Source organism: Mustela lutreola, chromosome 17, assembly GCF_030435805.1.
Source record: "Mustela lutreola isolate mMusLut2 chromosome 17, mMusLut2.pri, whole genome shotgun sequence".
Lineage (NCBI taxonomy): Eukaryota > Metazoa > Chordata > Mammalia > Carnivora > Mustelidae > Mustela > Mustela lutreola.
The window spans coordinates 20,638,514-20,652,990 of record NC_081306.1 but is presented as its reverse complement, the minus strand read 5'-3'; the positions used below and the strand labels follow the sequence as shown (position 1 = coordinate 20,652,990).

The window sequence follows — 14,477 nt, the reverse complement described above, 5'->3', positions numbered from 1 at the left end:
GGAGAAACAATTCCATTTAGACTTCAATTTTCCAACAGAGAAGCGTTTTCAACTTCAAACACAGATTGGGTAAAGTCCGGTCTGTAGGATGCCTGCATCTTGGATTCCAATTCCTTCTCCCGCAAGCTGGTGGAGACGACACTCACAGTAGCACTGGTGTAGGAAGAGAACCAGGCGGGGTGGCACCTTCCATTTAGCAAGAAACTCCCGTGGATCTGGTTCAGGGTCAGACTCCTCACCTACATCGTCCCAACCCCCACCAGCCCACAAGGAAGGGCACAACTAAGGTTCCCCACACAATTAAAGACCAGCAACAGCTACCACAGCCTGTTTTATACCAGGAATCACAGTAACCTAGTATGAGGGCCTTTTTTTCCCCTGGAGAAAAAGATTGCTACCCTCGCCTACCCAAGCTCCAATGTAAAGTCACTGGCCCAAGTCTCAGAAATGACAAGCTGAGATGCAGCGTCCACTCCAAGCAGAGGCCAGGGCTCCTTCCTTAATACCGCGCCACCCGCCTCCCATATAAAAAGCTCTGACATTTCCTTCAACTCTGAGTCATGGGTAGAAGGTTCTACTTTTAATCAGGTGACAAATACTCAAAATATTTTAATCCAAAGGAACTGGGTCAAGCTTTTATAGCCCATCATTGTCAAAGCAAACCCTAATTATTTGATAGATTTCTACAGTTCCGAGTGTCATCATTTGGTTTATAATCAAATACCAAAATCTCCTTATTTAAACATCACACAAGCCTCTCATAACAAAGAGGTTATTCTGTTTTGTTTTGTTGGGGCTTTTTGCCATCTCATTGGTTATTCTAACTACAAAGTTAAAACATGTATAAATGGTACAGTTCTGGTTAAAAAAAAAAATCCAAAATATTTGGGTGGTAGGGCAAAGGGAAGCCTTTGAAATAATAAAACTCTGCTTCACAACAGAACTGTACAACCCCATTAAACAGCTCACCACTGTTAAGAACCACCTACTGTCTACACGGTGGCACGGGTGGATCAGAAAGAGGTGCAAATTAACAGATTTTCAAACAGTAGCAGATGGGACACCTAGACACAGGAAAGTCAGATATAATCAGGTGACATTTTTTTCACCATTAGATTTCACTAAACATCCCTTTGATTAATGGAAATGAAACATGGGGGGGGGGGCTGTCACATGGGATGATGTCTTTCTACAGGGAAGGTTTAAAAAGAAAGCAATTCAACTTTTAGACACAGAGCTCAGAGACAGCCTTGCTTCTCAAATTTAGAACCAGAAACACCCGAAGGCAGTTTTTCAATGTGAGCAACAGTCATTCCCTATATTGTCTAAAATCCTGGGGGGAAAAGAAGTCACTTTTGCTTACTTGCATGCCTTTCCTGCACCCGTTCCCTGCGTCTAAAGAGCTCTCCCGTAAATCTGAGTGATTCCCGGCCATCCCGTAAATCTGAGTGATTCCCGGCCGGCCAGTCCAGGCTGGAGATGAGCACCCTCTGCCCCCTCCCATGGGACCCCATGGGTGGCTCCATCTCAGCGCTCCGGACAGAGGAGCACAGCCCCCAAAGAAAGTCCAATGTACAAGAGGTCCCCAATAGGCACTGCTCCAAGGACTTAGATTTCTTCGTCAGGGATGTGCGGCAATGTGAGAATTTTCCTGAAAGCAAAGTTTAAGACTGGCTGGACAAGTGTGGCAACCCTCCCCCAGTTAACGCCAGAGCTGTGCACGACCACGCCAGCCGCGAGGAGCCCATCAGTCATAGGACGGCATTTCTAAGGACGGATGTACCACTAAGCAGCGGCCACAGAGCAGGCTAGGGGACAGCAGGCACGTGTGCCGAAAACCAGAGCGGATGGCTGGGAGTTTGAGAGCTTAGGAGAGACTGTCTGGGACAACCAGAGGACTTCGAGGAGAGCAAGCGGCCACAGATCATATCCACAGGCCGTGCACCATGACACTCACAGAGACGAAACTGCTGTGAATGGACAGGGAGCTTTTCTCAACACTATAGAAGGCACAGACGCCCACCCGCTTCCCCGGCTGTCTGGCGCCTTGCTCTGTCAAGGTTCCCTCGCTGATCAGCGGATTTCTGAGGTGTTACCCCCAACTGGACATCCAGCTCTGGGCTTCTCCACGCAGGGACGTTCAGGGACCAGAACGTGATACAGGAAGCCCTCCTGGACTGCCCTTTCTGACTCAAGCATTCTGGCACTTAATATAGCCTTTTGTATTCTTGAGTTTTGCCTCCAAGTTTTTGGGGGTTTTTTTTGTCAACATGGTTCTAAGCTACTCAGAGCCACGCATAAGAATCCTCTGCATGCTGCTACTTACTCTGTTAACAGTACCTCAGACTGAATTGTCGTATCAATAGTAAAGAACCAGAATAACCTATCCATTTGCTGCTTAAACAACCCCATGAAAAATGCTTCAAGTCAGTTAAGAATCTTCAGAACACACTGCGCCTCCTAAGTTTTTTGCAATTTTAAAATTTCATGGTCCTCCCGTTCCTATTACAAAAACATAACTGGAAATGGAGACAAGATCAATAGTCTTGACTACAGAATTCTTGGCTACATCCTCACTGACTGTGTTTGCTACACCACAGATCGGACGCACGTGCATGGCTACCGTCTCTGACAGATCCACTGACCAATGGGTCTCCTGTCCAAGGGACTGGGACTATGGGGCACATTCACTTTTCAGGAGAGAAAACCGAGAAATCCCACATTACATCAGGGTCGCACACTGTGGCGAGAGGGCCAGCTCCTGGCTCCAACAGAAGTTACTAGTTTGCTGGTACACAGCGGCGCCCACTGGTGTACGTACAGGTGGTCTGGAAATGGCAGTGTTCAGTAGCTATTAGCGACCTTGTGGCCTGCAGAGCCAAAAATATAACCTCTGGCCCTTTACAGAAAGTCCGAGGACGCCTGCATTACATAAAAAGGGTGTGGGAATGAATGTGCAAACCAGAGCCCTGCACCCCAAGGCCCAGAGCCCCGCAGCATGCGAGGGCTCTGGGAAGGCCTTGCAGTAAAGCTGCTCCCAGCCTCATGTGAGCACAAAACCTTTTCTGAGAAACGCTTCTTTGCATGACTTCTAGTTTCCCTGGCACATACCCGGAATGCTGGCTTGAATTAAGATGGCAGAGGTGGTGTCCCGACTAATGGTACCCAAGAACTAAACTGGCTTAACGCAAGCTTTGCTCATCTTCCAGAGGTCACAACAAGGTACGTTTCATCCTAACCAGGGAAGGCACATTTTAGCAGAGTTATTTTAACTCTTGTGTTTTCAAACACACTAAGTAGAACACGAAATCAGCACTTATATGGCCCCAAGGAATCACATACTTGGTCACAGAGCTGCGGAGGCAAGAGGTAGAAGTTGTACAAACACAGCTACTGCTAAGCAGAAGCTCCTTCATCCCTTTCCAAGCTGTTTCCATACCGTTTTAGAATCAGGGGATCACACTCCAATGTCAAACAGGAGTGACGCTTGGCGGTCTGCTGTGCCGTGAGGCACCCCTAGCGGGGTTCGTACTTACCTATCATCACCCCCAAGCAACTTCGACGGAGCCCTAGGTTATCCAAAAGTCCCTACTTTTCCAACACGTATAAAAGTAAAGCAAAGTCATGAAAATCCCTGTCCCTAGAAGTCTCTATAAAAGTTTATGTTTCCTATTTATCCAGAACTCAATGAAGAGATGAAAAAAAAGTGACTGGTCCTCAATTTTCCACTGTCATTGCAAGAAGGGGGGACCAAACTGCTGCACCGGAACCAGAGGGAAGGGGCAGCCCTTGCTGCTACCCACAGTAGGAAGAACACATCCCGCTCCCCCAGAGCTGGTGGCAGACCTCCCCCCGAGATGTACTCCACCTGCTGGAGTCACACTACTGAAACCTGCCAAGTACTGCAAGCTCGTAAACCCACAATTCAAGCAAATTTCACATTTATGGACGTGGAGTTGTAAAATGAATATACAGTTATTTACTCTCATCATCTAGGTTTGGTTCTAGTTTTCGGCGGATCACCTCTCCCACGTCTGGCTCCTTACAGAGAATCGGCAGAAAGAGTGTCTTCCCATCCTGCCTCACAGCGCACTTTGAGGCCTGAGCTGAGGGGACAGGAGCTAAGCGCTCGGGTAAGTAACACACAACACGTAAAGAACAGTTCACCGTTTTGTTGTGAAAGGTGTTTTGGTTGGTAACTATATTCACTCCAGATTTTCTTTAAATATCGTTTCCTATGGCATTTAAAGAGATTCACATTATAAAGTGTAATCACTACTGCTTAGGGACACTTACACAGGATAGGATGAAATAGATCTGTGTGCAATTTTCAGAAGACAGCCTTAAAAAACTTGAACTTAACAAGTTTTTGTTGTATGTAAATCTGGCTTCAATAAAGCTGGCCGAAAAAAAAAAAAGTTTACTGCTTGCATGGGTATTTTACTTCTCCCTCACTATTAAATCATGAAACCCTGCTGTTGAAAAACACTAATATGCTGTTTTAATCTGGACATATTAAATAAAGAAGTTTCCAAAACACACAATTAACTATATACTGGAAACACACAGTCGTACCTCTTCCAATGGATGCCAAGTGAAGGAAGACAGCACTTGCAAGAAACCATTTACGCCTTTGATTTGGAACAAGAAGATGCTACTTCCACAACATCTCATGACATTAAATCCAGGGCCACTCCAGAGCTGAGGTCTGGGTGAGGTCAGAAGTACTATTTTTTCCTTCTTCCTCTTGCTACCTTCCTTTGGGGCACATTCTCTAGTTCTGTATCCCCTCTCCACACTCTCCTCAGAAGCACTCCCAGCCTCTCCTGTTTGTCATCAGTGGCAATGACATTTATCACTCAGAGATGCCACCTTACCTCGCTGGCATGCTTTAGGCACATCCACACTCCCCCCCACTAGGTTGCAAGTGCCCTGTAGGGAGCACCCTGGTTAATAAGCTCCCCAATGTCAGGAGTACTGTCCTCTCCACCCAACATCAGCCCCCCAGATACACGCAACGGACACCAAAGGCTCCCAAGGCCAGTCCCACAGACATGTACTGCGTGGTGGCACTCCAAATCACTCGTTTCTTACATCACCAGGCCTCCTCCTCCTAATCCCTCAGCTTTTCCCATGCATAGAGCTCCCATCACTCAAATTTTATAACAGAAAGAAACACACCTTGCTCCACCTCGTACAACTTTCTCCTGGGAGCCTCAAAAATACATCCCCTTACAAATACGGTTGAGTCTCCCTACTTTCCCATTTAACCCAATGCCCTCACTCTTCTGAGTGTATGCAATGCGATTCCTTTCGTCCTTTATTTGCTTAATATATATCCTTAAGATCTCTGTCTCAGACTAGCAGTTACGGGACACAAGGCTGTGCCTCGTTTCATGTGCCTGATGATGGTCCTTTCCCCAGCCCCATGCTAACAGACTCTTGCCCATTAACATGATGTGATGAATGGGTAACTCAACTCAAGTATGAGCATGAATTTTATTCTTTAATGATTTAAAGAATTTTATTCTTTAAATGATTTAAACTGGAGCTACTAAAAACTTTTTTTTTGTTCCACATTTGGAAAAGAGTGAGCTCCTGACTTGGGAGGATCAAGGTTAGAAAGGAAGGGGGGGAAAGGTGACCAAGAGGGAAAAATCCTTTCAGATAAACTTTGCTGTGATTTAGCAGTGCATCAGGTAAATATGTGACCATCCAGTAACAGAACTACCCAAAAAGGCCATTCTCTCAGCTCCATCTTGGAAAGAACGGAAAGTATATAGTTGCACAAGCCTTTCTGTTAAGTCTTGTGTTAGTAATTTCTCCCTCTATAGAAAACACAATCTGTAATAAAATCCTTCAACAACAACAAAGCTGCAAAGCCATTCAAAAAGTTACCAGTTTCGGAAGACAAGCTTCAAAGCCAAACTTGCCTGGTATGATCTTCGTTTCATAAGATTAAAGACTTTTCACTCAAACATAGCAAGATTAATGAAGCAAAGGAGATCTGTTTTGCAGTAAAAGGGCATTTAAATCATGGCTGTTTCCACACTTCTTACTTCAAACAAGTTGACTTGACAAAATAAACATCACATTCATTTCTTTATCAATTAAAAAAAAAAAAAAGGGGGTGCCTGGGTGGCTCAGTGGGTTAAAAGCCTCTGCCTTCGGCTCAGGTCATGATCCCAGGGTCCTGGGATGGAGTCCGCATTGGGCTCTCTGCTCCGCGAGGGGCCTGTTTCCTCCTCTCTCTCTGCCTGCCTGTCCACTTGTGATCTCTGTCTGTCATATAAATAACGAAAATCTTTAAAAAAATTAATAAAAATAAAGAGTATTAGTGACTTTTATGTCCCATGAAACTTATTTACTACCCCCACCCACCATTCCGCAAACTGTATTTAAACTAGACAAGAATCTTCTTAGGGCGAATTTTTAAAAAATCGTTTCTCTCATGCCTACCCTAATATTCTAGGAATTGTGTTAAAACCGAAGCCATAGAATTGAAGTAGTTTTGTTTCAACAGGAGAAATAGGTTTTTTAGACCATTAGTAGAAATATGCCAGTGGCCACAGAAATATTTGCACAAGCTGAACAGCTGTGTCTACTGCAAATCTGAAGGCATTGCTGCCTTCAGCAATATAATTCAATTTGGACCCATTCATTATAAACTGATTTTCAGATGCTGCTACTGCAAGACTGTACTGGAGAAACGCAGGCTGCGCTGGAGACAGAACTGTTCCCAGCAGCGCACAAGTTTTTACTGCAAAGGAGCTCTGAAAGAGGAAATACAGCTCCATCGTAATGGTACCGTGGACCAGCCCACAAGAGCCCAGAGTTATTAAATGAATAGAAACTAAAATACTTCTTAAGCAACTGATGGGATTATCTCAGAAAGTTCTCAGAGATGCTGTTTCAAAGGACGTTTTATTTAAGACCCTGCTTTAAAAAAAAAAAAAAAATGGGGGGGGAGGAAAAAAACTGCAATTCCCACATTCGTTAACATATTTGTTTTATACATCTACACTGTAAAAACCGCATCAGCTCAAGTGGACATTGTAGCCCAAAAGGATCTGCTACCTAACTTTCTTTTAAGGTTATGCCTCTGAAATTAAACACACCAGAGCAACTTTGATGACATGTTGCTAGCGAAGTCTGGGCGGGCGAAATAAGTGACCGAACAACGAGAGTTTTCAGGATAACTGCTCAACATTTTCCCAAGGAGCACATTCCAAGAAACTTCCAAGTCTTAACTCGCAGGCTGGCTGCTGCTACTCGTGTGTCTTCTGGTCGCAGAGCTGCGAATTGTGCTACTAGTTCAGAAAACACTTTGGGTCTCCCCTCCGCTGCACTTTCCCCTTCCCTAACCGTGAAACCTACCCTGTGCTGTCATCCCTCTGGGCAGCCGACGCACGGCGGCACAGGGAGGCGCGTGGAATCCCCACGAAGACGAGCACGCTCCACTTTACTTTTCCTCCCAGCAAGTACCGCTCGCTTTCGGCGCGCGGAGGGCTCCCCAACTCCGGGACCGGCCGCGAGCGCCCGGGCAGGGCCGGCCCCCGCTCGGGGCCCCGGCGCACTGTGGCCACAAACTTCCCCTCGGCCGGCCCGGCGGGGTCCCGGAAAGCGGCTGCGCGGGCCTGCGCCTCGGAGAGGGTCTCCCCGGCGCTCACCTGCGGGTGGGGCCCCCGCCCCCCGCCCGGCCCCCCCTCACCTGTGCTGTCATTCGCCGAGAAGCCGGGCGAGCTGAGTTTGGCTCGTTTGGGGTTGGGCGGTCCGTCCAGCAAGTTCTCGGCCATTTTCACCTGCTCGCGGAAACAGCCCCGAGCGCGGGCGGCCGGGCTGGCAAGAGCTCCGGGGCGGGGGTCGGCGCCGGCCCTGGCCGGCTGCGAGGGGAGAGGAGCGAGCGCGAGCCGCGAGCCGCGAGCGAGCGCCGAGGGAGAGGGAGGGCGCAGGCCGGGTGGGGGAGGCGGCGGCCAAATCTCAGCCACAGCAACAGCGCCCCGCAGCGCTCACCGCCCGCCCCCGGCCGCCGCCGCCGCCGCCGCCGCCGCCGCCGGCCGCGGCCCCCTCATCCCCTGCCCGCCTCCCGAGCGCGACACTCCGCGGCGGGGGCGCCCCGGCGGCCCGGCCGCCCCCCCGGGCCCGGCTGGCAGCGACGGCGCCCGGCCGGGCGGCTCAGGCAGTCCCCGGGAACATGGTGCCGCCGCCGCCGCCGCGCCGCCGCCTCGCTCCCCCCCCGCGCCCCACTTAATTAATTCGCTCGCGGCCCGACGACCGGGGGGCTCCGGGCTCCGCTCCCCGCCCGCGGCCCGCCGCCGCCGCCGTGAGGAAAAACAATGCGCGAAGCGGGGCCGCCGCCGCCGCCGCCGCCGCCGCGACCCCCCCACCCCCCGTTCCGCCGCCGCCGCCGCCGCTGCCGCCGCCGCCGCCGCCGCCGCCGCCGCGGCTCCGGGAGGCCGAGCCGAGAGGCGAGCGGGGCCGCCGGAGCGGGCGCCGAGGGCCGGGCGGAGCGGGCCGGCCGGGCGGAGCGGGGTGCGCGGGCGGTTGTGGGGCCCGGGACCGGCGGGGCCGAGTAGATCGCGCTCGAAGCCCCGGTCGGGTCCGCGACAAGATGGCGGCTGTTGATTCCTCAATTAAAAAAAAAAGAAAGTTTTTTTTCTTCTCTTTCCAGAGCCTGAACGGGGAGGGGGAGGGGGCGGGGCACGCCGGTGCGTCACCCCCCCGCGGCGTCACCACGCACGGCCCCCGCCCCGCCCCCTCCACCTGCGCCGTCCGCGGCGGAAAGAGCCGAGCGCGATCGGGCGGAAGGGGCCGAAGGCGCGGCCAGCGTGCGTGGGGCGGCGGGACTGCCCCGGCGGCGGAGCGGCAGCGCCTGTGGGACGCCCTGCGCCCGGCGCGGCCGCCACTTTTGTTCTGCTTGCGGCCGGGCGGCGAGGGCCGGAGTTGCGGCCTGGCGGCGAGCCGGGCCCCCAGTCGGCGCCGGCTGGGCCCGCCAGTCCCGCTGGGCGACTCTGCCGGGTCCCGGCTCCTCAGGGCCCTGTCAGTCCGCCACTCTCCCCGGGTGATCAGGCCTGGCTGCCTCCTCTCGCCGGATGCCAGCGACGCGTCGGGTCTCCTGCAGGTTACAGACCGCCCGCGAGTGTGTGCAGATGGGGAAACTGAGGCAGGAAGTGGCAGAGGTCAGGGCTCGACCCCCCCCACCCCCAAGTGAAGCGAGGGGGTCGCGAGACCCTTGGGCCGCTGCTCCCCAGCGCGATGCGACACCCTCAGCTGCGCGGGAGGTGGCGGGCGCTGCCTCCGGGCTGGGGTCCCCTTACATCAGGGCTTCGGGCCTGGACGTCTCGGAAGCGCCCCGCCCTGAAGTCCACCGGGCACCCCACGGGGGCTCCAGGCATGTGTGCGGCCCGGGGGAGACCGGCCCGGCGGAGGCGGGGGTTGCCAACCCCTGCGGGACAGTCCCGTAGAACGCTAAGGTGTTCACGTCTCAGTGCCTTATCTGCTCCTCAAAACTTGCCCGCGCTTCGTCCCGAAGTCCTCATCTGAAGGGTACCAGCGGCGGCCGGGTTTCCTCCGCCAGAGCCCCGCCAGTCCGCGCACACTCCTCCCTCCCGCTCCACGCAGCCCTCCCCACGTCCTTTACCTGTCCCTCCCCGTCCCGCTGCCCCAGAGTCGTCCTGCATCGCCCGGGTGGCTCCGGTGGCAGCTTCCCACCTGTGTCCCTTGTGCTACACATTTTAACCCACGCAGCACCCGCGTTAAGTTCCTGAAAAAAAAGAGCAGGAACTCTGTTGAAAACAAAGGGCTCCTGCACAGAGGAGGAGGGGAAAGGGCTGTACCTATATAGTCTGTAAAACAGAAAAAAGCGTGCATAGCTGTTTAAAATAAAGAATGTGGGGCGCCTGGGTGGCTCAGTGTTGGTTAAGCCGCTGCCTTTAGCTCAGGTCATGATCTCAGGGTCCTGGGATCGAGTCCCACATCGGGCTCTCTGCTCGGCAGGGAGCCTGCTTCCTCCTCTCTCTCTGCCTGCCTCTCTTCCTGCCTCTCTGCCTACTTGTGATCTCTCTCTGTCAAATAAATAAATAAATAAATCTTTAAAAAATAAAATAAAATAAAGAATGTGTAGTGTAGGTACCAGAAAAAACGATCCTCCTCCAGTGTCAAGACCGAGTGATTGCTCTACCTTTTCCTGTTTGTGTTGAGACCTTGAGCTGCCCCCATATCTGTCTCTTCAACTTCTCATCTCTCTCTGCACCATCCCCTCACACCCACCTGGCCTCGAGGAAGTTCTCATCATTCAGGCCTTTTTATACTTTGGTAAATACTGTTCCCCATGCTGAGATTCTCCAAGACCCTCTTCAAATGTCACCTCCCCTAGGAAGCCCTCCTAGCCCACTTGAGAGCTCCCACAGCATTTCCAGGCACACTTCTTTTCATCCATTCATGTTTTTATTTTCATCCGGCATCCCTTGAGAATCTCCTGAGGGCATTGTCATTGTGCTAATCTCTTGGGCAAAGAATAAAGAAGTTCTTACATATTCAAGGAGGCCAAATAGCAAGCCCTGGAAATCACAAACAGGTATTCAAGAAGTCAGTTTGCACAGTAAGGCACGAAATGTATCAAGTCATAGGGTGACACAGGGCTGGCAGCATCTGTATGGGAGTGTGTCACGGATGTCCCTATTAGCATGAGTCTGTGGGCTCTCCAGAGGCCAGGGTATGTCTTAGTCATAGCACAGTGCCCAGCAAGAAGTAGGTTTGTAAAACTGAATGAATGAATGAGTGAACAGAAGAATGAAAGAATGCTGTCAGGTTCCTCCAAGTCCCACAGGTCTCCAGAACACTGAAAAGAATGGGCTCAGCCTGAAACAGTCCAGGTGACTCCTCCGCAGAGCACAATATGTTAGGTCCCCATGAGGCCTCAGCCAGTGCCTGCCTTAGGGCAGTAAGGACACTACCCAGCGCTCTGGGTCCCTCAGTACATGGTTTACACAGTAGTGGGCACATGGGGCACATGATCTGCCACCATCCCCCCACCAGTGGGCAGCGATGGCATGGGTCATGCCTTACTTTACAGAGAGGAAAATTGAGGGGATCTAGTCCAGATGACCCAGAGGTAAATGATCTGGACATGTCAGGGCCAGACCTGAAACCGAAGTCTTCAAACTGCCCCATGGTCTTCCTGCCTCACCCTGCTCAACCCTGAAACCTACTTTTCCTCTTTCATTTGAATCATTTCGATCAGTTCCTCTGGTATTTCCTGATACCTGCTCTTTCTTTCCTTTCTATTTCTTACCCCCTGGTCTGACTCTTGTCAAAGAACACTGTGTGAAGACATTTGATAGGGAATAGCAAGGAAGGAAGCATGGTTCCTGCCTACACACTCTTGGCTGGGATCAAGGTCAACAAAACATCACTGTTAAGTGCCCTCTGTATGCCCCAGGCCACTCTGCCCCACACTGCCCTTGGGTCAGCACTTCCCACAGTCCTGGAAGGGTATACCCTTGTCCTCATGTTAGAGGCAAGGAAATAAGGTCCAGGGGAGGGCCAGTCTCCCAGCCACACAGGGGCTCCAGTGTGTTCCACAAACCTCACCCCGGTTTCATAGGCCATATGACCAAGGAATCCCTGTTTACAGAATGAGTAAGAGCTAGAAGGATAAAGTGGGGAGGGGCCAGAACAGGCACAAGGAAAGATTTCGTGAGAAAAGTCCATATGAATCTATCAACTGATGAATAGATCAACAGATGTTAGGCCACATAAAGGCATATCATTTGGCTACACAAGGGGATGCAGTACAGATACACACTATGGCATGGATGCACCTTGAAGATAGGATGCTCAGAGAAAGAAGGCAGCCACCAAAGACCATATATTGTCTGTTTCCATTTGTATCAAGTGTCCAGAACAAGGCAAATCCAGAGACGGAAAGCACCTCAGTGCTTGCTGGACAGAGAGGAGATGGTGAATGCAGCCAAATGTTATGGGGTTTCTGTCTGGTGTGATGAAAATGTCTTAAAATCGATGGTGATGATGACTTTACAACACGGAACATGGTAAGCACCGTGAGAATCTACACAAGGGGTGAACTGTATGGTCTGTGGGTTGTATGTCAGTAAAGCTGGCTTTTAACATGCCGATTTGGAAGGAGGGAAGACAAATCAGGAAGGACAGAGGGAGGTAGGCCTTCTCACAGAAGGAAACAAGTCAAGGGGTCCAGTTGGAAAAGCACAAAGGGGTTTCTTTTGTGGTGCCAAGAGGAAGGGTCAAGGATAGGGTTGGAGTCAATGTGATTGGCATTTCCTACCTGGGGGCTGAGGGATGGACCAGCAGGCAGAAAATAGGGACCGAGATCACAGATGGAACAGCCAAGAGGAAACTGAGGAGAGACAGCCCTCCCCGCTGGCTCCAGTGGCCTCTGGCCTCAGCCCCCAGTGGACATCTCACACTCAGTGGGCCCCAAACAGAGGCCACAACCTTCTCCCCACACCAGCTCCTCCTCACCAATCTCCCCATCCCAGGAACGGCCCTGGCTTTTTTCGGTGAGATTTGGCATAGCTTTCCACCTCCTCTGTCCTGAACATTTCATCTCAGCCCCCTTGCCCCCCAGGGATGACTCCTCAATAAACACAGTCTCCACAGTTAACCCGGATGCGGCCCCATCTCCTCCATTCCCACACCAGCTGCTTGACCCAGTTGTCTGCACTGACCCGACCTGCTTCCCCTTCTCCCATTCACTGCTTTTATTTTTACTCATAAAAAATTTCAAACAAGTTATAGAAAATAATAAATAGACACTTAGGTCTACATGATCGAGGCCGGCAATGCTAACACCTTGCCACGCTGGTTTCAGATCTTTGTTTTATTCATTTATTTAAGAACTAACATGTCAGAGATAGAACTAAAGCCATCCTTCCCTGCCTCCCTCCCCCAAAGTCACCATTCATCTGGAGTTACCATGCCAGATGTGTATTTTCCTTAGGTTGAAGTACATGAAATTGCCATACTTGACCATTTTTCCCCCTCCTACGGCCAATTTCTCTGGTTCATCTAAGATGACATATGCACCAACCATTAATGATATTTGCTTTGGGGTGCATGAGTGGCTCAGTCGGTTACGTGTCTGACTCTTGGTTTCGGCTCAGGTCATGATCTCAGGGTCGTGAGATGGAGCCCCACACTCAATGCAGAGTCTGCTTGTCTCTCTCCCTCTGCTCCTCCTTAGCCCCGCTCTCTCTCTCAAATAAATAATATCATTAAAAAATTAGTATTTGTTTTGAATACTGAGACTTGTTTACATAAATGGCATATTATATGCTTCCCTTTGGAAATATCTTCTTTGCATGCAACATTCAGTTTTTCAAATAACCGAGGTAAGACGTGTGTGTGTGTGTGTGTGTGTGTGTGTGTGTGTGTGTGTATCTCATAGTATTTTGCCCATTTTAACTGTTTTTCAGTATACAGTTCTATGGCACCAGGTATATTCACAAGCACAACCACCACCATCATCTAGCACCAGAACTTTCTCATCATCCCAAACTGAAAGTGCACCCGTTCAACAATCACTCTCCACTTACTACTCCCCCCAGCCCCTGACAATCACCTTTTGACTCTAAGAGTCAGCTGTGTTGTAGTGTGTGCAGAATTCCCTTCCTTTCAAAGATTGAATAATATTCCATTGCTCCTATGAACCACATTTTTCTAGTCATCAGATGGACACTTAGGTTGCTTTGCCTTTTGGCTGTTGGGAGTAAGGCTGCTGCGAGCGTGGGTGTATGACTATCTCTTAGAGGCCCAGTGCTATCTCGGTCCATTCAGACTGCTATAAAAATACCATACACGGGGTAATTTATGAACAATAGAAATTTATTTCTCACAGCTCTGGAGGCTGAAGTCCAAGATCAAGGTGCCTGCAAATTTCATGTCTGGCAAGGACCTCCTTCTTGGTTCATAGATGGTGTCTTCTCACTGTGTACATGGTGGAAGGAGTCGGGGAGCTCTGCGGGTCTTTTATACAGGTACTAATCCCACTCATGGGGGCTCCACCCTCATGACCGAGTCACTTCTTAAAGGCCACACTTCTTAATACCATCACACCAGAGATCAGGTTTCAACATACGAATTCTGAGGGCCACAAACATTCAGTCTGTAGCAATGGGTACAAATATCTCTTTCAGACTCTGCTTTTCAATTCTTTTGGGTATATACCTAGAGGTGGAATTGCTGGGTCATATGATAATCCTATTCTTAATTTTTTAAAGATCATGGTAGCTGCACCATTTTACATTCCCAGCAACAGTACACAAGGGTTCCAGTTTTTCCCCATTCTTGTCAACACATCATTTTCTGTTTGTTTGTATTTTTGTTTTGTTTTGTTTGATAGTAGCCATCCTAGTGGACGTGAGGTGGTATCTTCTGGTTCATTCCTTTTAACTTCTATATTGCACTCTGTCCCAGGAACAAACTACATTACATCTAGC

The 14,477-nt window shown here is 50.5% G+C and overlaps 1 protein-coding gene across 2 annotated transcripts in view; it reads right to left on the bottom strand.

The window, feature by feature from the left end:
- CREBBP (CREB binding protein) overlaps window positions 1-8,363 on the bottom strand; it is a 124,812-nt gene extending 116,449 nt beyond the window's left edge. For both annotated transcript variants that reach the window (XM_059155206.1, XM_059155208.1), the window contains exon 1: window positions 7,712-8,363. In XM_059155206.1, the coding sequence (XP_059011189.1) occupies window positions 7,712-7,796 (85 nt within the window). In that variant the 5' untranslated portion in view covers window positions 7,797-8,363. The remainder of the gene's footprint in view (window positions 1-7,711) is intronic.
- Window positions 8,364-14,477: the final 6,114 nt, after the last annotated feature.